Source organism: Neolamprologus brichardi, chromosome 7 (assembly GCF_056152115.1).
Source record: "Neolamprologus brichardi isolate AB-2024 chromosome 7, ASM5615211v1, whole genome shotgun sequence".
In the NCBI taxonomy this organism is placed as follows: domain Eukaryota; kingdom Metazoa; phylum Chordata; class Actinopteri; order Cichliformes; family Cichlidae; genus Neolamprologus; species Neolamprologus brichardi.
Genome location: NC_142110.1, coordinates 9,438,515 through 9,462,621, shown reverse-complemented (window position 1 = coordinate 9,462,621; position 24,107 = coordinate 9,438,515). Strand labels below are relative to the sequence as shown.

Below are 24,107 nucleotides of genomic sequence, written 5' to 3'. Positions count from 1 at the left end.
TAAAATCTACCATCACCCGTAAGATCACCCACTCTCCTACGCCCTGCTAAAGAGTCCGTGTGCAAACAAAGATTCCCATTTCTCCATGCAGAAGCTGAAGTATTCCACAGAGGAGAGAGAAACAAGGAAATTCAACAGGATTTTGTACAAACCTGACACCAGCAGTAAAGGTCGGACTGGGTGTGACACACAAAGAGGAGTCTGTTTGTGTGTTTGTGTGTGTGTGTGCTCAAAAATACGGTAGCTCTCCAGGGCTTGAGGCAGCTGGAGCTGTGTTTGGGTGTGTGCAGGGGGGTTAAACCAGTGCTCACCTCTGGGGTCCTCTGCCTGTTTGGCCAGTTTACGAAGGGCAGCAGCGAATCCAGAGTTTGCAGACTGGGCAACTGCGTTCCCATTGGTTAGTGGACTGAGGGGACTGACTGTAGCCGTGGTGCGACTCGCCGTGGAGATCATTCCTAATGATGGTGACTTATTGGACTCATGGTTCATACCTGGCGAGAGCGGAAAGAAAAGATGCGAGGAACTTTATTATTGATTAGATTAAGCGAAGGCCTCGCTCAGCGTTGCACTCGGCTAACTTCCTGCCTAAAAAAAGATTTCTGAACACAGCTGGTACCGGAGTCATTCTGAATCAACAAAACTCAACTGACAAGTGTGTGTTTGTGTGTGTCTGGGGATGATAGTGAGTGCATACGTGGGGGTCAGCTCCACTAGAGAGAGTGTGGAGGCAGGAGAGCGGTGACCCTAATAGCAAATCACACACATGAGTGCACACATGTCCGTTTCCTCAAGGGAGCCACCCAACACATCTTAAGACCGCAGGGGCGTCTACACACAAACCACACTGCGCTTTTACACCCTTGTGGAGCATGCAATCATGTACACACATACACGCAGAAAGCAGAAACACACACAGAGCATCCATCGATCTTCTGGACAGAGAACACACCGAGAACAAACACAAGTAGGGTAACCTTTGTCTTCACCCTCTACCCTCTTACTGACCCACTAATGTTAATTACAGCTGGAATTAGCCAGCACCCCTCCACCCACCCTGGCTGCTACAGCACTGACCTCATTACCACCACAACGCACAATCACACAAACACCTTTAGAACACTCACACAGACACATAAAAACCACAAAAAGAGCAAACAAAAGGGCCAAAGCAGTAAACACACTCATGAAAAATTCATATGAACACAATGAACACCATTATTGAACGCGCCGCTCGTCACACTGACAACTTTGATAAAGTGGAAGAATAAAGTAAAGGGTGGATTTCAGAGCTTGGAAATCTCAGACTTACAGTTTCCAAAACAGGGAAAACAGCAGAGTGATTAAAAAAAGTATGTAGGAGCATTAAAACAGATTTAAACTCGGTTAAGATTGAAAGAGATAATTAAAACTCTAGGTAGGTTTCCTTTGCACATGCTCCCAAACATAGAAGCCTAGATTAGAGAGAAATGTGCTGTTTCAGGTTTTATGACCCTGCAAGCTGACAAAAAGCTAGACAGTGTGTGATGCATACAACTGACATGCATGTAGCTTGTGACATGCCACGCTCTTATCTAACAGAACCTGTTTCTTTACAGTCCTTCCTCCTAATTTCTTCATGTCTGCGGTCACACGTGTATTTACACGTCTTAAAGAAAATTGAACTTGAAACTGTGAATCAGATAAGACAGAAAGGGAACGAGAGAGATGAAGAGAGCAAAAGCTCAGATCCTGACAGGCTGTGTGTGTGTCTACATCTCTGTCCCTGCTGAGCCCAGCAGTCAAGGGAGAGATGATAAGACAGTTTCTATCGACTCCTTCTCTCCCTCCCTCTCCCCTCTACTCGGCCACTCTTTCCTCCCCCTCTTTCTCTCCACTCTTTCCTCCCCATCTCTCCCTCTCTTTCTCTCCACTCTTTCCCGTTTATCTCAGCACACTGGAGCTTATTTAACAAAAGCCAACACACATAATCTCCTCTCTGTCTCTTGCTTTCTTTCTTCCTTCTTTCTACAATCTTTTCTTACACGCTCTCCCTCTGATATTTATCCACGTCGTTCACAAACACACAGACACGCGGGCTGCCGTGTGCATATGCGCATAATTCAATCATGCAAGCACTCACCCTGCCGCTCACTGTTCTCCTCCTGCTTGTCGTCTTTCTGCTCCTATGCGAGTCTCTTTCACTCTCTCCCCTCTCAGCCTTGCAGCTGCTACGTGGTCACGTGACCTCTTTTCTATCCACTTCCCACCTCCTCCACCTCTTCCTCCTCCTCCTTCTCGCCATCTACTGCCCCCCTCCCTCTCCAGCCTACCTTTTACTCCTCTCTTCTCTCACTTTTTATCCATTTTCTCTCCTCAGACGCACCCTCCACTCCCCCCCCCCCCACCAACCAACCCGACCCTCTCTCCTCCTCAGACAGCGCTTTCTGTCGTTTTCTTTCCTCTCTTCATTCTTCAGCCTTCCTCCTTTTGGCTAGCACTCATGGGAGGGTGGCGTGGTGGCTGGAAGGGGATGAGTACGAGGAGGGAGGGAGGGTGCAGGGTGATTAAGGGGAGGGTGTGTGATTTGAGCTCTGTGTGTGTGTGAGGTACAGGGTAGTGTTAACCCTCCATCCATCACTCTGTCTCTCTGTTAGTCAGTCCTGTCTGCTCTGGGATGCAGGAGGTTATGTGGTGGGGTTTACAGTGACCTTTAACCCTTCACCTCTGACCACTGCTGCTCCTGACAGCGGGAGGGCTGACATATGAAACACACAACAGCCCTAAATACAAATTAAGGCTTTTTTTTTTTTTTTTACTCCCTCTAGAAATCTTTTTTTTTTTAAAAAAGAGGACAGATTGAGTAAACATGACTAAAAGGCGCCGTGAGGCTCTATTGCTCACTGCATCAGAAAACAGCTGGGTGTAAGAAGAGGAAGAAGAAGAAATGGAGAGACAACCTTAGGCAGGAAAATGGGAATTTTTGCCTGAGGTTGGTGCTATACGAAAGACCATATTATTATCAGCAAACAATAGGCCTCACCCTGTGCGCGCTGTCCATTTCAGATAACCACGCAGATTCATTTAAAAGAATAGAGTGTGTTTGCGAACAAGATTATCATTACAGTTATGACACACGCGCTGATATCGAGCAAACATGTTGACATCACATTAAAAATAAACATATTAGCAAGGCTCAAATCCACTGGCTGTCAGCTTTTCTGTGTGGAGTTTGCATGTTTTCTCCAGGTTCCTCCAACGCCCAAAGACCTGCACGTTGGGTTAACTGGTGATTCTGAGTCGGCCGCATGTATGCATGAATGGGCTTGGCTACAGCACCCCCCACAGTTATGCATATCTACTCCTAATAATCACTGTTAAGCCTGCCGTGAAATAATATGGATAATATGCAGGTCTTTAAACCATCCTCTCTTTAATTAAGCCAACTTTCTTCTCATTGGCTGCCCCTCATAAACAGAAGGTTTGAACAGCAGGTGGGTGGGACTATTGTACTCGCAGATGACCATATTAGGGATATCCGCTCTCATTGACATCATACTGAGGGAAAACTAGAAAAAAAGCTTGAACAAAGCACTTAGGGTGGCCTGAACTTTCAGTTATTACTAGAAGCTTTGGCTATATTTTAAATGAGAATCGACCACTGGAACATATAATAGGCAAATAATAAGAAAAAGCACAATAGGTGAAATCCTGTTGTTACAGTTGCTACTTGCTCAGAGTCGGTGTATTTGGGCTCAACTGTGAGCTTAGTACAGTAGACATGACGCTACTGATAGCATGTAATTTACACAATTTTACAACAGCATGTTGCACCACGCAGATTGTAAAATGCACTTTTTTACTCAATCCTTTCTTGAGCTTTAGAGATAGATAAATGCACACTCTGACCTGCTGTGGCACACCGTGACAGGTCAGAGTCTGCACAACATTTCTTTGCAGTGCATTGAGTTTTCAACGTTGACCTAAGTGACCAGCGACGCCTCAGCTCCTAAGAAACCCTGTCGAAAAGCAGAAACTAGCAGGACTTTCCCCGCAGCTGCCAAAATGGAAACTGCATGAAATTCATCTGCACACAAACACACCTACATACAGAATCCCACCCTGCTCAGCATGATGCAAGAGATATCAGACATGTTGAGGCCTGCGTCTTTAACACCTTTACCCTGCCCCTCTCTTCCACTTTTACTCTTTCGATCTCTCTCTCACACACACACACACACATATACACACACCACACACGACTCGGGGGGACTGTGAGGACAGCGGGGGAGGTCCTGCTCTGCCCCGTCAGCTCATTAAAAAAAAAAAAAAAAAAAAAGCAGTGTGTGTGCAAGCAGGGATTGGTCATTAGGAGGAAGAAGAGGTTGGGTTGTAACATACTACCTAGTTATTAACTCCCATCACACTGGTATATGACCGCATATGTGTGTGTGTTCTTGTGCAAGCTACTATTTTAACATTTAAGACATTAAACTGGCTGTTTACAAACTGTTACCCAACAGCAGACCAATAATAAGTGTATACACACACACAGCAAATATGCTACATTTAAGCTCTAAGATGTTATTATCTGGACCCCTACGGCTGATAGTAATCACAACAGTGGCTACTGCCGTTGTTACAATAGCTGGCAGACTTGTTCAAATTCCTCTGACACAACACACACACACACACACATACGAAGAATGAGAGAACGAGAGAGAGGAAAAGTAGCCAAATGTTTTACAGCCTCTTAAACTTGTCTGTAATAGCAGTCAGAGTGGCGTCAACACAGCAGTCTCCTGGGTTACTCCAGGGGCTGCTAAATGGCTTTACTAGCTCCAGTCACTCTGCAGCTTCACAGAAACACTTAACACATCCTTACAATCCATAAACAACGAACACTCTCCCCGACTCCAGCAACTCACACACACTCACCCGACACAGGAAAAGGCTCACAAGTTAACGTGGATGTCACAAAAAAAAGGAACTAAAAACAGTGTCAAACACATGCAGGCCGTCTGTGCGAGTACATGAAAAGGAAGGCACACTCACAATTAGCTGACTCAGGAGTCGGGAGCTGTGCGTCACAAAACGTATGCATGTGACCCCTAGAGACCAAACAGCCAGCACGCATTTATGGTCCTGGGATAAGTGGAGCAGAAAAACCACATACTGTAATAACCGACACCTCCAGCAAACAAAAACAAACGCACGCACGCACACACACACACACACAAAAAAGGGGGAAGTGCATCCAAAAACATGGCAGGGCAGATTGTTAGAAGCACGTAGAGGTATATGAATAACAAAGAAAGTATGGGAAGTGCAGCAGCCATTACTCTGCTTTATGCTTTACAGCGAGGCCGCCAGAGCAGAGCCATGTTTACTGTGCAATAATAACAGAGTCAAGATGTTAGTGAAAGGTCTATAAATTATCAGAGCCTCAGCTTAGAGTTGAAATGTGGGCTGCCAGTGGGTAAAAAAAAGCCTCATGGTTACATATCCTCTTCTTTTCCCTCTTGAACCTAAGGCCTTCCCTTCCACCTTCCTCTGGCTGCAGGGCATTGCTCCTCTTTGGGTGAACCCTTTTCTCAGTGCGTCTACGAGCCTCTTGTCACTGTCTTTCACATACAGAAAGAAGATATAACTAGTGGCTGCTCTCCTGCCTCACATGTTCCTCTCTCTGTCCATACTATCGTTTCTTTGCTTGTCATTTCCCCCTCGCTATCTCTTTTTCAGCCTCCTACCACTCACTCGACAGCTTCTCCCATCACGTCTGCTGCGTTTCTGCTTTCCCCCCCCATCTGTGTCATCGATCTCTTCTACAGCTTGTGCCTCAGTCTCACCTCTCTGATACAGAAATGATGGGAAAAAACCAATAAAAAATAAAACAATCTGAGGCAAACCAATCTTACTCCCGTCTCAAGTTTATTTTGGCGCCTGGCGAGCGCCTGACTCCTGCCTGCAGCCTTTTTTTTTTTTTTAACTCGCCGTGTGTCAAGTGTTCGTGTGCTCAGCGTCAGTGGCAGAGGTGCAGACACAGAGGGTCGTGTCAGACGGTTGACAGCCTCAGTTACTCCTCCTCTGGCCCGAGGCCCGCTCTGTTTCACCAGGTGCCGACACTGTCGTGGTTAGACGTCGACCATCTGAGCAAACACGAGGAGGATGGAGGGGGGATGGATTGAAGAGAACACACACACACACACACACGCAGTCTCATTGCACAAAGGTGCACAAAGACACACCTGCCAAACAACTGTTGCTGTAGTAAACAATCATGTTGGTGCCCAGAGAGCATTATTCAAACTGTGAAGATGTTCAGCAAATCAGAGCAAAGTCGACACTTGTTGGCCCAGGAGTAAATTAAGCTGAATGGATCTTATGGATTATTTCCTTGCTTATTATCACTGTACAGATTAGGCCAAAGCTGCACGGCTGGCGCACTTGATTTATTACCATCAGCACCTGCCCTTCATATCAGCTTATGTAGTCAACTGTTTGCTCAGCTACAGAACAACACCAGATAGCCCTCAGGTCAGATTATGCACTCAAACGCTTGTGCAATCATGAGAAAATATTCTAACACAACTATCCAGCACTGAAGGCGAAGAACGCCACAGAAGAAGCAGCCAATCACAGCTGGCACCGACAGGCTGAACCTGCAAAATGACAGCATCTCATCCCACAGAGGACACACCACTTAGTCTAAATCTAAAATAATAATAATAATAATAATAATAATAATAATAATAATAATAATAATGATGACAATAACAAGTCAACAAAATACCAGAGCAAGTTTTGTAATCTGATTACACAGAAACACTGATGTGAATGGGAAGCCACAGTATGAGCAGCATGAGCAGTGCATCTATATGAGAAGGAGGTAATTAAAGAGATTGGAGGTTTACTCAGTAACACCCCTGCTGAGCAGCTGGTCTACGGCAGGTCAGGAGCAGCACATGGTGCATGAAGCGCACGCGTGCACGTGTGTGTGTGTGTGTGTGTGTGTGTGTTGAACTCCACCTGCGAGCTGTGTACACACACAAAAGCGAAGGGGATCCGCTTGACTGCTGCTAATGCGCCCGGCGGCATCTATCTCAGCCAAACAATACAGTCGCTGTTAAAGGTCCCGGATTAAAGAGCGACTCTTCTGTCTCCCGTGGGTGCTGTGAGATGAACTATGAGAGGGAAACTGTCCCACACCGCCGCTGTTGCTGAGTGAGCGCTTCCCTCTGTCTTCCTGTCTATGAAGTTTGCTCAGCGCAAACAGCACAAGTGTTTGATCACTGACAAGTTTGGCAAGAAAGACGCATAACAAGGAACCACAAACACCTTTAAATACACACCCTGCAGCTGCGCCCAAGTTCACCGCACGGAGCAGGAAGTGGATCGCTCTGGCTTCAAAATAAGAGCATTTAGACATTCCCAACAGGACACTATATTAAGTAGCTTTTAATTGTCTTTGAATTTTGAGCCTTTAACGTGTCTTTGTGACACTAGGGATTATTTAGTTCCAATATTTGGTCCCAGCATTAGAGTTTAAGATTTAATAAGCTTGTATTTTAACAGAGGAAACCAGAAGTGGCTCGCACCTGCTGTCTGTCAAGATGGACCAGTTTTCCCTATCACATATTTTCAACTTATTCAGCCTTTGAGTGCGGTATGACTAAAAATAACTTCAGTTTCACTCTTCACTTCTAACTATCCGACTTATGTTGGCGAAGGAAAATAACAAACAGGATATAACCTAACCTACACACACACACACACGCACGCACGCACGCACACACACACACCAAAGCTTTAACGTAAGAGAAAATATAACACCTTGAAGTCGGTGTAGGCACTGATGGCTACAACAAAGAGAAATAAAATTCTGTAAAAGAAGTCGGGTCAGTAGCTGCTCAGCCCCGCAGACAACATCCAAGCAATGTTAACTCAACAGAGACAGGCTCAAATGAAAGACCTCAACACTTTCTCCAGGTAAGAACAGAGCAAACAAAGACTTTTGTACTGAAACTGCAGAAAACACACAACTCACCGCCTCTCTAAAGAAAACACAATCCCTGGTTATCGCGCATCCTTGTGTGGATAAATGACGGCTCTGCCGCACGGCTTGATCTCACAGAGAGCAGTACGACACTCAGCGATGTGGAGATGTAGGAAGGAGAAGGACAACTCATTAACTGTCCTCACAGAGAGAGAGGGGGGAGGAGGGAGGGAGGGAGGGAGGCGGGGAATGAGATGGGAGGGGGAAGTAAGGAGGAGGGCAAGCACCTGCTCCTCTGATGCTCCCTGGAGAGATGGAGGGATGGAGGGAAGGAAGATGTGGCCCCAGACTGCTGATACCTCACAGCCCGGACATGTTTACTGTCCACTGGAGACAATCAGATCTGTTCAAGTCAGCTCCTCCTGCTGTTACTGCACACTCACACCATACAGAGAATCACTATCAGGCTCATTTTAACTGATTTACGTTTGTATACTATTTCTTTAAAGTAGCCATTCCGATATAATGTAAAAAACACTGCTTAGGGAGGCAGTTAAATTGCAACAAGTCTTATTGCTGTGGATATTAAAGGCTACTTTGTGATTTGTTTTGTATGAATGCTAAGCAAAAGACATGCAAAGTGTCATAAATTCAAAATGTTTCCAAGTATCTGCAAAGGAAGTCTGGGAAGACACCCTGGACTCTGAGTGATGCTCCAACCTGACTGTACGCTGACCTCAACCATGCAGCCAAGGATTGTTTTTCAAAAGGTGACAAAGCAGAGACAAAGAGGCTTGTAGCAGCTTGTGTAAAAAAAAAACAGAGGAAGTGCTGCTTGTTTCTAGTAGAATCGCTGTCACCACAACATTTTTCTGTGAAGTGCTCTGTGGGTTAATTTTTCACCAGCTTTGTGTCAACTTTGTGGTTACATTAAACAGGTAATGTAGCAAATCAGTTACTTATTTACTAGATAGATAGATAGATAGATAGATAGATAGATAGATAGATAGATAGATAGATAGATAGATAGATAGATAGATAGATAGATAGATAGATAGATAGATAGATGGGTTATGTGAAGCGAAAATACCATTAATACACTTCATTTTGATTTTCTACAATGTTTGCTGAAGTTATAAATATGCTATGTTAAGTATCAAGTCCTAAACATGTTTAATACCATTCATCTATCATGATGTGCTATAAGCTTGCTCAGCCAGCTTCATTTAGTCTAATATTTCAACATCTCCCCTGGGCCTCTCTGTCTCCGTCTTTCTTGATCATTCATCCCTTCATTTCCTCATCCCTCTCTCCTCGTCTCCCAAGCAGCTGCTCCACTTTGCAGCTATTTAACAGCTGTTTTGCATCAATTTGCGCTTCAGAGTGCAGATTTCTACCTTGTCCATCCCTCTCCTCCCTCTCACTTTTCTCTTTCTCTCTCTCTCACTCCTTCCTTCTCGTCTTCCTCTTGCATCTCTAAGATGCCAGACACACAGTAGCACCAAACAGCCTTGATGTTTTCCTCAATGAATAGACTTTCTCCTTCAAGTCTTTCCCTTTCCATTCACTGATGAAAGACTCTCACACACACTAGCCTGCATAAGTGCAGAAAAGACACTCATTTGTACACACACACACCCGCACACATAAACACATATGCATATGCACACAGATTAGCCACCCCCTACTTCCCTACTTTTCTCTCTATGGAAACAACAAGTACTAAAGGAAGCAATGGAAAAGAAAAGAAAAAGTGAGGCTCCCCTATAATCCTCAAATCCCCCTCTCTTGTACTCAAACCTACACAAGAGAAAAGAGGGGGAGTGAGTGTGTCTGTATGTGTGCGCGTGTGCAGAGACTAGTGTAGCCTGACATGATTTATGGTTTGGCTGTGCACTGCAAGCAGACACTCTCAGTTTTCTCTGAGGTGGGTGTCTCACCTCCATCCTTTGTGACCTATACAGGTTGTATAGCTGTGTCTGTGTGTGTGCAGGAAAAAGACAGAGAAAAAGAAAAAGAGGACGGCGGGAGGACGACACACTGTAAAATATACACGTGCAGGTGCATGAAAGGGAATCCAAACCTGATTGAAAATGGGCTGCCCGTTCTGCTTGTTTGTGTGTGTGCGTGTGTGTGTTTGTCGGGGTCACTGCACACAGCGGCGTGTATTCTCCGGGTGGGTTACACTTGCCGGTTGGACTGTTGGATCCCCCATTAAGCAGCGTGTAAAAGAGGCCAAGCACAGAGGCCATTATGAACTCCAGCGGTAATAGCTCCAGGAATCTTACTGCCTCTGGAGACCCGGTCATTAGCCTATTCCTCTCTCATAAAGCCCTCTATCCATCACACACGCAAGCATACACACATTTGTATGCAGACGCAGCCACACACAAACACGCGAGCACATGCACCGTTTGTCTCCGTCTCCTGCTCCCTTTCTCTGTCTATTCATCTCTGGTGAAGGAGGGAATAGTGCTGGGGATACTGCTACAAGAGCAATCCACCAAGACATCCACAGATGTCTTTGAAAACAGATGCACCCGCTCGCACATAAACACACGCACACAAACCAGTGGCACGCACGCACACACACAGATGCTCATTTACAAAAGCAGCGAGGCATAATATCAGCCATGAACCCAAACCCCTGATTATTTAAATGTATTCCTCCTTCCCCATCCAGTGAAAGTGAGATGCTGTAGCAGCCTGTTAGCCGCGGTCAGGTAGGAGATTACAAACAGAAACACTGTCACATACAATGGCGCTACGCGGCTGGACAAGCATTATAATAGCAACTAAATCCACCTTCTGAGCCTTCTCTCTCTTACACATAGATGTATGTGTGCATACACACTCTCTGCGGGGAGATTTGCTGGCAATTCAAACAGTGGATACAAACTGTAGAGACAACAATAAGATGAGTACAGTCTTTATCCTCAGGCAGCTGCACAGACACACACACATCCTTTACAATGGTATGTTCATAACTGCCATGCAAAACAGCGTCCACGAATACACAAGCGCACACACACACGCACAAAACTCACACCCTCAAAGTATGCAGACTATAGGCAAAGCAAAAGTTCCTTTTTTTAAAAATATGGGCACATGCATATCGACACACACACACACATACATAGAGTCATGCAATGTACTGTATGTACTATCACACCCAATTCAAAGGGAGTCCAGAGAGAAAAGATACCTGGGGATGGAGACACATTGGCAAAGGTAATGCTGGAGTCAGTCACTCTGTCCTCGGGCAAAGGAAAAACCAAACCCACACACACATGCACGCCACATGCACACACACACACACGCACAGTGCTGTAAAGATAAGCACTAATCCTGTTTATTACCTCCCTCCTCTCTGCACTCTCCCTCTCTTTTTCATTTTATCTCTCTCTCATTTTCTCCCTGGCTCCCCTCTTCTCTTATTTTTCCTGTCTCTCCTCCTCAAGCCTATTTTAGTAGCGGTCGCGCGCACACACAGACTCACACACACACGTTGTCAGTTTACTCCTGTGATGTTTGTTGGCCTGGGGCTGAGACGAGGAAACAGGGAGGGGAGTGTTGATGTGTGCTGCTCTTTTCCAGCTCCAGCTCTGTTCATGTCCTGCAGAGAGAATTACCTTCCCTTTGTCTGTGTGAAGGGGCTGCTGCCTTTACCATCTGTGCAGCGGATACAGTGGCAGGCGTGTGTGTCTGCGTGCGCATGTGTGTGTGTGCCTCCTTGCATGTGCATGTGTTTCCATGCGTGTGTGCATGTTTCTGTAAGACTGTTGAGTAATCCTTTAATATAAAGACATTTTTGCAGAATCTGATGTATTAAAAGAGAGGGAGGGGCGTGTTTGGAGTTAAGGCTTTGTGATAAGGATTGTGTTTAAGGGTAAGAGAATGAGTGCCATCACATTCATCTGATGTGGATGATATTAATTCTGAAAAAATTAGTGCTGTTTGGGAGCTTTCAGAGCGTTTTCATGTTATTTTTTTGACCTTGGAGACAGAAACTGAAAAAAAAAAAAACAGTCAGCATCCTTCTGGTGGCTGACCTCAAACTTTTGATCAAATCACTAGATGCCCGAGTTGCTCGGTTGATTCTTTTTGCATGGTCACTTCCTCAGTTTAGTTCTCTCAGTTTTCTTAGTAGTTTTATTCCTTGAATAAACATCCTGTTTAGTGTTTCTAGGTACAAATCATTATTTATTTTGCTTTTTTTTTCATAGATTATTTAAGTGTGATTGGAATGCGCGCCACAGCTTGATCTTGCTAACTAATTTATGTAAAAACCTTTCTTTCTCTTCCACTTGCTTGAAATGTTTGCACATTTTTTAAAAACTGATATTGTTTTTTCTGGGCAGCACGGTGGAGCAGTGGCTTGCACTGGTGCTTCACAGCAAGAAGGTCCTGGGTTTGAATCATCTGGATGGAGGCCTTTCTGCATGTTCTCCCCGTGTCTGTGTGGGTTTGCTCTGGATAATCCGGCTTCCTCTCACAGCCCAGAGACATGCAGTTAGTGAGGTTAGGCTAACTGGTGATTCTAAATTGTCTATAGCTGTGAATGGGTTTCTGTCTGTGTGTGTTAGCCCTGTGACAGCTTGGCGACTGGTCCTGGATGTAGCCCACCTCTCCCCCTGTGGCAGCTGGGATAGGCTCCAGGGCCTCTATGACCCTGAGCTGGAAAAGAGCATAGATGATTGTTTGGTTGTTGTTATTTTTTGACTTTTTATGGTTATTCTCGAAGGTTTCAGAGTGAGCCGAGCTCTTTTCACGTAGGTGCACCATCATAGCAAAGTAATCACATTTTCCTCTATTTCACTCTTTCAGGCATCACTTCCACCCTTGTACTTTCCTCCACCTTCATCTTAAACCACCCACATTCTCTCTCTCTCCCTCTCTCTCTCTCTCTCTTGTCCATCTCTTTCCCCCTTGACCCTCTCTCTTTCTTTCTACCTCACTCTCTCTCTCCAGATTGGCATGGCAGAGAGCAGCAGCTTGCCGTGGTCAGGCCAATTATTTACATAATTATGATCTCCCACTTAACCACATGATCCCTTACCTGGGCGTGGGCAATTAAAGCCGCCGTCATTATGCAGATTATGCAAATGCAGTCATAAGCAGAACAAGGTGGCGATAGCTCATGTGAGCAAACACGTGCCCTGTAACCGTGAGCGTGCTCTGTTGGTGTGTGTCAGCTGTGTGCAGCAGGACGTGGGAACACACTTGTCAGTTTTCTGATTTGTTAATTGTATTTTTTTTTCTCGCGCCACTTGTTGACCACAAACTGTCTAAATGTTCACAGGTGGCGCTCAGTTTTCGTTCTTGATGCAGCTTTGCTTTTATGAGCTGAGATTTTTATGTGACCAGCCTTAAAACAATGAAGAAGAAGGGGTTTTGGTTTTTTTTGGTTTACAGAGGTCAAAGTACAAAGAAAATGAAGTTTTAAGACTCAAATGTTGTTCGACCTTAGTGGCACAACCAGCCGGGCTGTTCCAGCTGTCAGGGCGAGAGATGGGTTACACCATGGATGGGCGTAAACAGAGAGACGCACGTCCATTCATGCTCAGCACGGTCTCCAGTTAACCTAACATGCATGTTTTGGACTGTGGTAGGAAACCAGAGCACCTGGAGAAAACCCACACAGGTAGAGGGAGAATCGTGCCGCCCCTAAGAAGTCATTATTTATTCAAATGGGTTTTGTATATCATAGCTGAAGCAGCCAACACAAAATCTGCTTTGTCTATCGATGCTTACATCAGTTATGCTTAGTACCCCGGAAATAAATTGTTCTCCACACTAGATCAAGTTTTGGACACTAGCTTCTCGGGAGGCGCTCAATATTTCTCTGCTTCTTTTCGTTAACATTAAAATCTCTCTGTTTCAAGACTCAAGCAGTGAAGTGATGAACAGAGAAGAGAAATGCTTAAGCGTTTGCCTCGACATTTGGAGCTAATTAAACGCAGCCTGTTAATGATGCACTGAAATCATGACATATGGCTTCCCTCTACACGCGATGTTAAATTAACCATTTTAATAAATTCATAAAAGGAATCAGTTTTCATGTTCACGAATCTGGTGCTCGTGTAATCTAGCTGGGATTAAAATAAAAGTTTGGTTTGCACTCCACTTGTGTTTCAAAGTGACGACTGTCTGGGATAAGTGCGGTGTTGGTTCTCAAGAGCCGAGCGTTATCTCTGTGTCTCTGTCCGATTTGGCTCAATTGCCCTTTAGATCCGATTTTATTTGTGGTACCTGCTTGTTAACTCCAGCTGAAACACAATTAAGTGCAGAGACAGAGAAGGGCTAATGAGATGGAGAGGAGAGGGCTATAAGTGACCCTGTGTATGTGTGCATGCATGCATGAGTGTGTGTGTGTGTGCGCACGTGTGTGTGTGTGCAGTCACATGTGCAAGTTCACTGGAACCTGCTAACATGGCGCGGCCAGGTGGCAGACAGAGCAATGCCCATGGGTAATCAACAGGCTCTTCAGTAAAGTGACATCATAGATTGTGTGTGTGTGTGTGTGTGTGTGTGTGTGTGTGGGGGTGTGTGTGTGTGTGTGTGTGTGTGTGTGTGTGTGTGTGTGTGTGTGTGTGTGTGTGTGTGTGTGTGTGTGATTTGAGCACAAAGGGAGACATGTCCAAACCTATATCTGCATTATAGAGCATACATGCCCAGTCTAACCGCAGTTAACCAGCTCTTTGTAAAGACTCCACACACACACGTGCGCACACACACATATACCAACATACACACACTGACACATTCAATCAATTATGTTTTGACATGGTTCATGAACATGCAGATGGTGCAGGACCAGCAGGAGCAGAGGACTGGGGATGTCTCTCTCTCTCTCTCTCTCTCTCTGAGCCTCAGTTGTGTAGGTGTGTGTGTGTGTGCGTGCCTGTGTGTGTGTGTTTGTGTTAAGAAGTTCACCGTCCTGTAAAAGATATGAATGCTGGCAAATTTTAGTTGCTGTATTTTTATTTGGCTAATCCTCCCTCCATCTGCTCGTTATCGTACACCGAGCTGCTTATTACAGTTTTACTCTCTCTCTCGCTCTGTGTGTGTGTGTTGCATGTACTCTGAGTCTGTGCATTTCCTTTTTGCGCGTGTGTGTGTTTGTGTGTGTGAAAATGAGAGAGCGCTACTAGGAGTTGTTGTTATCACCTCAGGTTAAAATCTGCTGGCATTTATCCCAATCTCCCCAGCTCAGTGAGCAGACAGGCTGCATGCGTGTGTGTCCGTGTGTGTGTGTGTGTGTGCGTGCGTGCATGCGTGTGTTTTCATTGTGTGAATGCGTGAGATCTCACATCAAAGTGTTCTGCTTGTTCTAAATGAATGTAAACATCACAGAGCAGACATGTTTGCTCGTGTGAGCATGTTTGTGTGCGTGTGTGTGTGTGTGTGTGCGTGTGTGTGCGTTCCTGGGTCCGCACATGTTTTAAGTGAATCCTGTGTTAATTAAGACCTCATTAGTGACAACAGCTCTTTGACCAATTAGGGTGGATTGCTTACTTGCTCACTTGTTTGTTTTCTGGTGGAGACGCTGTTTTATTCATTCCTTTTCTTTTACTTCCCTTCCTTCCTTGAGTTTATATCAACTGTCTCTGGAGGATAGAAATCATAAAAAATAGATTAATGTTGTTTTTCTTTTTTTCTTTCTTTTTTTTTGGTTTTATTCTTTGTATTTTTTTTTTTTTTGGCAAGAGAAACTTATCCAGCTCCCACATGATGTTTCCCTGTGCGTGTGTGTGCATGCGTGTGGTTTTTATCTCCTCTGTGTTATCAAGCTGTTGTCATGGTCTTTTATTCATCTCATTAATAACAGTGCCCTTGAGGTGGAGCACCGCGACCCTGTTTTCATCAGCACACACTAGTAAGCACAAGCCTGCACACACACACACACACACACACACACACAATTAAAAGCGCAAGAGGCCCTGACAGCAGCTTCCTTTGAGGCAGCACCCATCTCAGCCTCCCGTGTGAGTACACAAAGACTCTCCACACATACTGAGAGGAATTATAGCCAAACAAACAGCATGTGTGCATGTGTGTACACACACACACACACACACACACACACACACATATATATATGTGTGTGTGCATTCTCGTAAACACTTATTTCTGTGCTATTTAAAGTAAGGACTCAAGAGCAGTGGTTGACTAGACATATAGGCCAAGTTTATACTCTCATAAAAAGATATACAGTGAACCTTAATTATATATGAATATACTCCTTATGGCTAATTTTTGGACATACATGCACTTTACATATACTGTATGTTCCCAAGCACTAAAAGTTGCAAATCTTCAGACTTATTCAGGTTTGTTATGAGAAGACGTTCTGGCCAATGCAAATACAAATATTTATTTCAGTTATAGATTTGAAGTTTATAGATTTACTGGTTTTAAAAACATTAAACACATTTTGACAGGTTTCCCTGTGTACTTGTGTTGTACTCTTACGTCTTACGTTTTCAGTCGTTAGTTGTGCGTCCACGTTGAAACGGCCCAAAACGCTTACGTTCCAGTCCTGCGCATGCGCAAAAGCGAGTGCGAATCAAAGAATTTGAAGAAAAGCTATCTGGAGCATGTACAAAGTGATGTTAATCTTTTTTTAGGGCTGTCAAAATTGAGAGCAATCAAAACAACAGCTGTGTAAGCACTCTGCTATCTTTGTTTAATTGGTCACATGACTACATCACATGACTAAAATGCAACGTAGCCTTAGTGGATTAGTGGGGCAGATGTTACATAGATAAAGAGTGGTCAGTAAGATTAGAAAAATGCTATACAAATGCTAGCCTAGTACCGTTATGATGCATGTATTATATGTCTGTTCCTAACTCCTCCCGCTTTTTCATGACACTCAAATCCTTAAAAATTATATATATTATGTGCAGTAGCTGATCTCAAAACAAACAGAGGGTAGCACCCTGTGTGTTTATATGGAAAACAGTGAGGGTTTTTATATTTCCTTGGAGAAAAAGAGAAAAATAACTCAAAAGTAAGGACACAGAAGCTTTTTCTTCACTACAAAGACATCCACAGTCTATCATTACTGAGTTTAATGCGCCTTTACTGCTGAACTAGTAGCCACGCTGGATTTTGTAAACATTCACAGTAAATTGGAGCGATGCTTTTCACCGTTCTCAGATTTCTTGTTTATGCACTTCACTTGTTATTTTGAGCGCATAAGCGTGTTAATACCAACAAGGTGAAGTCCAGTGCACTGCGAGTCCCTGGATGGTCGAAAAGTCTCACCCTCAGTCGTCGGATTCTTGGCAACAGAGAAAAAGGTGAGTGATCACCAGCAAGTTTCAAGCCAGAAAGGAGGAAGATACATCATCAACATGAATGCTACATCAGCTCTAGTCTGCAAACAGCTGCAGTTTTTTCAGGTGGTGATGTTACGTGCTTTATTCTTGTTTTTTGTTCATGGCTGCCTGTCGTCACTGTAAAATAACTTAGAATTAAGTGTGTTTATGTGTAACTTAGTATTCAAGTAGCACTGAAATGTATCTCCACTTTAGCTAGCCTGCTACAGTAAGCTCAACAAGTTGTGAAGGTGCACAATATATACCGTGTTTGCTTTTAAGTCAACACCACCCTGTCAAAATGAACTACACTGATGAGTATGTATTATAGCCTATACAGTGTTATAAGGCTACTAATGGGCATAACTGAACTGAGAAACAAACTCGGTCTTGGGTGTCTTTCTCATCAACGCCACAGCAGCTTTTTGCATGAACTACAATCTTCTTTTTGCAGCTGTTGCAAACATTTTGCAAGGCCGTTGAAGTCATTACTTTTCTGCAGCCTAAGAAATTAGTATTTGTTTGTGTGCTTCTGCTGCACAATTAAGGGAAAATATTTAGAGTGAAGTTACCAAATGCCGTTCTCACAGCGTGAGCGCCGGAGGCTGAGTGAGAAGTGTGTGCCCTGCACTGTCTATGTGAGCGTGTGTTTGTGTGTTCATGTGACATCTGCCATAAATCAAGCCACAGTGTCCTTGCAGTTCTAACACATATCATGGAAATCAATGCTGAGGTCAAGCTGAACAGAGTTACCCAACCCCAGAAAATACCACAGCAGCCAATAAATGTGGCAAGCTAATACACACGTCAACACCTTGGCTTTCTCACCCTATCGACTTACCACGGATAATGTGTGCGCACACGTAAGCGAGTGCATGTATGGGCAGAAACACAAATGTCACAGAGTATGTGTCCATTCATCATGTAGACACTTGCATCAGGTTTAAACTGATGGACCTTTTTCAATAAATAAATAATTGTTGTTTTCTTTTTAAAGCAGCTTTTTGTTTCTGATTCCTGACGTTGTTGATATCCAACGGAGCTCCAGTGCCATCCAGATAACACATGAGTGAGCCCCAGTGTTGAAATTTTCTTTCATTATAACAAACATGGACACACTAGTTTAGTCGGATCCTGCTGCGCAGAAAGTTCAAGCCAAACAAATGTCTCTGAAATTAACCCCCAGTAAATGCAAATTTACTACCTTCTAAAAACTACAATTAAAAAGAATTTAGCCTTTTTTTAAAGTATAATTTACTTTGTCCTGAGAGCCAGCATCAGGCTAAGAAAGTTGAAAATTGTTGAGAGACAGGCTAACACTCGGTTTAGGTCTTTTCATGGGGATTTGTTTGACAGCAAGAAAAACATAGAAACTCAACCTCTTTATAATTTAAACATAAAAGCTGGCTTTTTTTCCTTTTGTTTTTTCCCCTCTTTTTCTTTTCACGCCTCCCAACAGCTTAGATGCACCTTCTCTTGGGAACACATTCTGATTTTAGAAAAATCCGACTTTTGAAAAGACACCTGGACTGTGATCAGCTGACAAGTCACGGAGGGAAAACAGTAAATTGCCTTAATGTGTGTGACACATTTCACCAGGGGGGGGTCCAGAGAGTGGGAAGCTAGAAAAAGATGTCACTTTCTTTTCCTTATGATACCATGGTAAGGTCAGGGTGTGCTCTGGGTGAGAAGGTGTAGATTTGCTCTCATGCACACACACATCTTCATGTCTCCTATGTCACATGTTTTTTCCCCGGGAAAGATTTTCATGTATTTTGCATGTATCATCATCTTGATTTTCAATAGTTACCTCTAATCTAGATTCCTCTGTCATCCTTTCCCTGCTCCACTTCTTCTACCTTGGCTAATCACATGGCAGTCGCTACACACACACACACACACACACACACACACACACACATCCTTTACCCCTCACCCCCTACATTGTCAAATGATCATTGAGGAGCGAGTGTGTGGCTGACACAGTCTCCACAGCAACGGCAGTTAGGACCAGGAGGGGGGCTGGGGCATCTTCCAATGTGTGAGTGGTGAGAGGACACACACACACACACACACACACACACACACACACACACACACACACACACACGTATACACACAAACACAATGAACACACACACCTACATACAGCACAGACAGGTGCACACAACCACACACATACACAAACAAAGGTGGCAGCTATGACAAAAACCCATTCACACACATGCACAAAACCACAATCAAATAACACACACACACACACACAAGTGCGCACACACTACACAGACATTAAGCGAGACCTAGGAAACTGAAAAAAAGGAGGATGAAAGCAAGTGTGGAAGGAGGGTGGGAGGGAGGATGGAGGGGGGGCTGTTGCTTCCTGGAGAGATTTTCTTCTTCTTCCTCTCTCTTGTCACATGCACATGCAGATACAAACACACACAGACTCACACCTACGCACGCACACACAGAAATATACAAACAATGACAAAGCACCACATAATCACTCAATCATTTATGAAAGCAGATGTATAATTCAAAAAGCAGCATGAAAGATTCACAAGGCAAAGAACATTGTTTAATCTGCCCTCCACCCTCTAATTCCCCCATCATTCCCTCCCCCTCTCCCTCCGTCTCACTTCTATCACACCCCTCTGTCTCTCCCACATTTCACCTTTTACCGCAGCAGGTTTTTAATCACTGACCGCTGCCTGGCCCAGACAACTAAAAGGTCAGAGTTCGACTTCAGAGGGAAAACACAGACAGCGCTCAGTGTCAAGCATTATCATTCGCATCCTTTCTCTTACCGTTTAAATGAACAAAATCCTACTTTACACTCGGCTTTCCTTTCCTACCTCAGTGTGTCAGTCGTAATTCTCTTCCTCCTCCCGCCGCCTCTTCACTGACCTCCCTGGTGCCGTTCCCGTCACTCTGCTCTCAGGCATGTTTAAGCACCTTTCTGAGGTAACCTCACACCTGTCTCCACACTGACACCGGCCGCACTCTCCTGCATTTCACACAGCTGCTCGAAAGACTGCAGATGAAAACTGTTTGACTGGCAGCAAAAGCCCCAACTGAAACTGTGTGATAAACCACAGAGCTACTGTAGATGCCAAGCACAAAATATCCCTTGAATTACATTAAAGGATTATGTTTAGACGGCATTTCTACTATTAGTAACTGTTTATAATGGATTCTAATGATCAGTTGATCCTTAAATTAAATTAAAAGCTGCAAATGTTCAGGTTTTTTGGAGGGGGGAATTTTTAGATTTTAAATTTTTCCTTTTATACTTTAGTAAATGCTTAAATGGGTAACCAGTGATTCAGTTACCTAGGTGACAATTAATTGTCACCCATAATTTAAGGTCATTTAGCTCTGAGGTACACTCTGTCGATCAAGCCTAAAAATAACAAAAGACCCATTCCCAGTTGTACACAGTAGTAACAAGAGAGAGAGAAAGCACAACTAAAGTATCAGGGGAGTGCTTCAGTAGGTCAACGCACTGAGCAAGAAGACTCAGAAAATTGACTTCTTCATGAAAGAAAATGAAATTTTGTCTCTCTGTCTTTCTGTTTCTGAAAAATCTAAAATGATGTTGTGACACCGAAAACATCATGAGAAGTGGCTCCTGCCGAAGCACAGCGTAGCCCTCCTTACCTGGCAGAAAACGGTAAATCAATGTGACATCACCCGAGCCATTAATTACGTCTTGAAAGAATGACTGCATGAAAAGGGAGATTCACTCTCTGCGGCGTGTGGCCAGCCTCCGTGCTGATACAATGTGACAGAACAAGAAATACCACCACAGAGCCATCCGCGGGAACATCAAAGACTGAGTATAATTGGTCTTACCTGGGAGGTAGAAGTGTGGGGTCTTTAATCCGAACATGATCCTGGATCCCTCCTCCACTGACTCAGAGAGTAAGACTCCGGGTTAAAGGAGGCAGGGAGGGGGGGGGCGGTCGGGCAGAGGGAATGGGCTGCGGTCGGCTGGGTTAAGGAGTTTGTTGTTAGTGTAAGTCATCAGACGACTCCCTGCTCCAGCTCTCTCTCTCGCGCACGCTCTCTTTCTCTTTTCTGGGCCCTGCGGGTGTGAGAAAGGAGGCAGGGAGAGGGGTCAGCCTCTGTCTACCTCGCTCACCTCCTCTTCAGCCTCTGAACTGAACCCGTGTAGAGAGAAGAGGAAGTAGAGAAAGATGCAGAAAGAGTGACAGAGAGGAGGGTGAAGCAAAAAAAAAAAAAATACTCCAAAAGCTGAGGATGGGAGACAGTGTGCTCATGCCATCTTTTACTGAGGAGATCGTCTGGGAGGGAGAGCCTCTGAGAGAGTTGGGAGGGTGACAGGAAGGATAGAGAGGGAGGAGGGAGTGAAGGAAAGAGAGAGAGAGTCTTCAGTCGGTGTCCTCTCCCTTATTTTTTCAGTCCTGCGCTTTGTAATCCCTTCCTTGTTATTCATTCAGCGGCCTCTTGCTCGTTTGCTGTATAATGATCTGTTTTTCTGTGCCTCTGTTCTCCTTTCTGTCTCTATTCTTGCTTTATCCTCCCTCCTTTGCCTCAGTCCCACCACTGACTGCTCAGCTCAGCGAGCACAGAGGAGGAGGAGGAGAAGGGAGAGAGAGAGAGAGAGAGAGAGAGAGAGAGAGAGAAAAGAGGGTGAAGGGGAGGGAGGAAGAGAAAAAAGAGGGGAGGAGGAGAATCATAAGACAGATGAGTGAGGGAGAGATGAATGAGTTTATGTTAGTGCAGTGTGCGCACACGTGTTTGTGTGCGTGTGCGTGCGTGTGTGAGAAATGTGAAGAGAGGAGGAAGGATGATTTAGCTGGTGCGAGTAAAAGGAGAGAGAGAAAGAGGGAGGAAGAGAGGCGAGAGGGTGTTGATGCAGTTCTCATTATCAGTAGATTGGACTGGTGCCTGAGTGACAGCTGATTCATCATGGGAGAGAGAGAGGAAGGGAGAGTGAAGGGGAGGAAAAGTGTGTTTTTGTGTGAGCGTGCACATGTGAGTGTGTAGAGGAGGGAGGGAGGGAGAGGAGGGGGTTAAAACCTGCCCTTAAGCATCTGCTTCATTCAGCTCTCCTCTTCTTCTCTTCTAGTTTTTTTTCCTCTCCTCTTCTTCTACACTTGAAAATCAACAGTCTGCTTCTTTGGACCGCAGGCACGCTGGTGCGTACCATGATGTGACCGGCATAGCTGTACCACAAACACATACACACAGCCCCCTAAACCACTCACATGCTCCCACTGATTAGACAGGCCTCATGTGTCTGACACATCACGTTAGCCTAGCTTTCCATCAATTACTGTCCACTCCCGGTGAGCAAACGTCCCCTCTACTGTCACCGAGACCCAATTCTATCACGTTAGTGACGATGCCAGAAATCGCTGCCTACACACACGCAGACACGGCATCAAACCGAACCTCATCCAGGGGTGACGATTAGGAACAATTATCTGAGATGGCTCTTTGGCGTTTTCTCCGTAATGTCAGCGTCCACGGCGGCCCAGAGGAACCCGGTTGCTCTATCATCGTCTCCATCTATGCACAGTAGCCTTCATTTCTCTCTGTCACTTCCTCTCTCACACATATGGTGCAGACAGCTATGCAGCCACACATGCTCTGCTTCATTTCACACACACATTTGTGACACAGACACACAGACCCCTGAGCCTCCTACCTCAGTTATTTAACCTCTATCTTCTCCTTTCTACCCTACATCTATTTTTCCCATTCTTCATTTTTCTTAATCTTTCTTCTCTTTATTTCTTCTTCTTTTTTTTTTCCTTCACCTATCTCCTTCCTCTCTGGGAGTTGTGAGGAGGAAGTACGCTGGTGATAAGATTGATTGTGAGGGTCTCACAGAGCTATCTATAACCCTGTTTGCCACCACTGAATCAATGGAGAGAGACGACTGTAGGACACAGTGTATACACTACACACACACACACACAGTGATCAACAGCTGTGAGAGCAGTTGTGAAACATCAGCTAACCACAAACTGACAGAGGGGGCAGACTGGAGAGAAGAGATAAAGAAGACTTAAGAAACAGCGAAGAGGATGGAGAGATGGTGGGGACTAGGGGGAGGAAAGAGGGAGGGAGGTGTATGTTGCATGTGTGATGGGCATGAATTTATTTATTTATTTTTGCAATTTATTGCACTTTTTTTTGTATCTTCCCAAGCTTATATATCACACATACACTTATAAATCATATATCATCGCTCTGCAAACACCAGTGACCTCAGGGTCAAGACAGTCAAGACCTTTTGCCCCCCGGGGGGTCATGCTCTGCTGCGTGATGCAGGGCCGACGAGGTCAAGAGAAGAAGGGGAGGAGGAGGTGAAGGAGGAGTGCCGATAAACCAGCCAGCACAGTTTGTGATGATTACAGACAACAGCCAATAACGAGCATCCACCTCTGACCTCATTGCTGCGGAAACGTGAGGGAATGCCTGTCACAGAGGGAGTAGTATAACTCAATCTATCAACAAAAGGTGAGGGGGGGTTGGAGTGGGTGGGTGTATCTGTGTGTGTGCGAGAGAGAGAAAAAAAGACTGTGAAGAGGAAGGAGACAGATGATGATGTGGTCAAAGCAATACCAGCCTCGCTGGTGTCACAGCCCTCCTTTTCCCTTATTGGAGCTCTTGTTCTGCCTTCAAAACAGACGCTATCACACAAACACACACACACACACGCACACCCTCTTCCCTTCTCCTCCCTGCTTCTTTCTCTATCATTTGCCTGTCAGATGCATGCTGTGGCAGAATAAGAGCTGACACCCCGGTCCCAGCAGCAACCAGGGGCTGCC

General features: G+C 44.8%; 1 protein-coding gene across 4 annotated transcripts in view; it reads right to left on the bottom strand.

The window, feature by feature from the left end:
* The window catches only part of LOC102795850 (genetic suppressor element 1-like), a 39,490-nt gene extending 18,266 nt beyond the window's left edge, over positions 1–21,224 (bottom strand). The window contains exons 1-2 of one of the 4 annotated variants that reach the window (XM_087843051.1): positions 21,154–21,224; positions 312–491 (exon numbers count right to left, since the gene is read on the bottom strand). In XM_087843051.1, the coding sequence (XP_087699177.1) occupies positions 312–491; positions 21,154–21,190 (217 nt within the window). In that variant the 5' untranslated portion in view covers positions 21,191–21,224. Of the gene's footprint in view, positions 1–311; positions 492–2,119; positions 2,312–8,023; positions 8,150–21,153 lie in introns of those variants that run through there. The other 3 variants (XM_087843052.1, XM_087843053.1, XM_087843054.1) reach the window with 3 other exon arrangements.
* Positions 21,225–24,107: the final 2,883 nt, after the last annotated feature.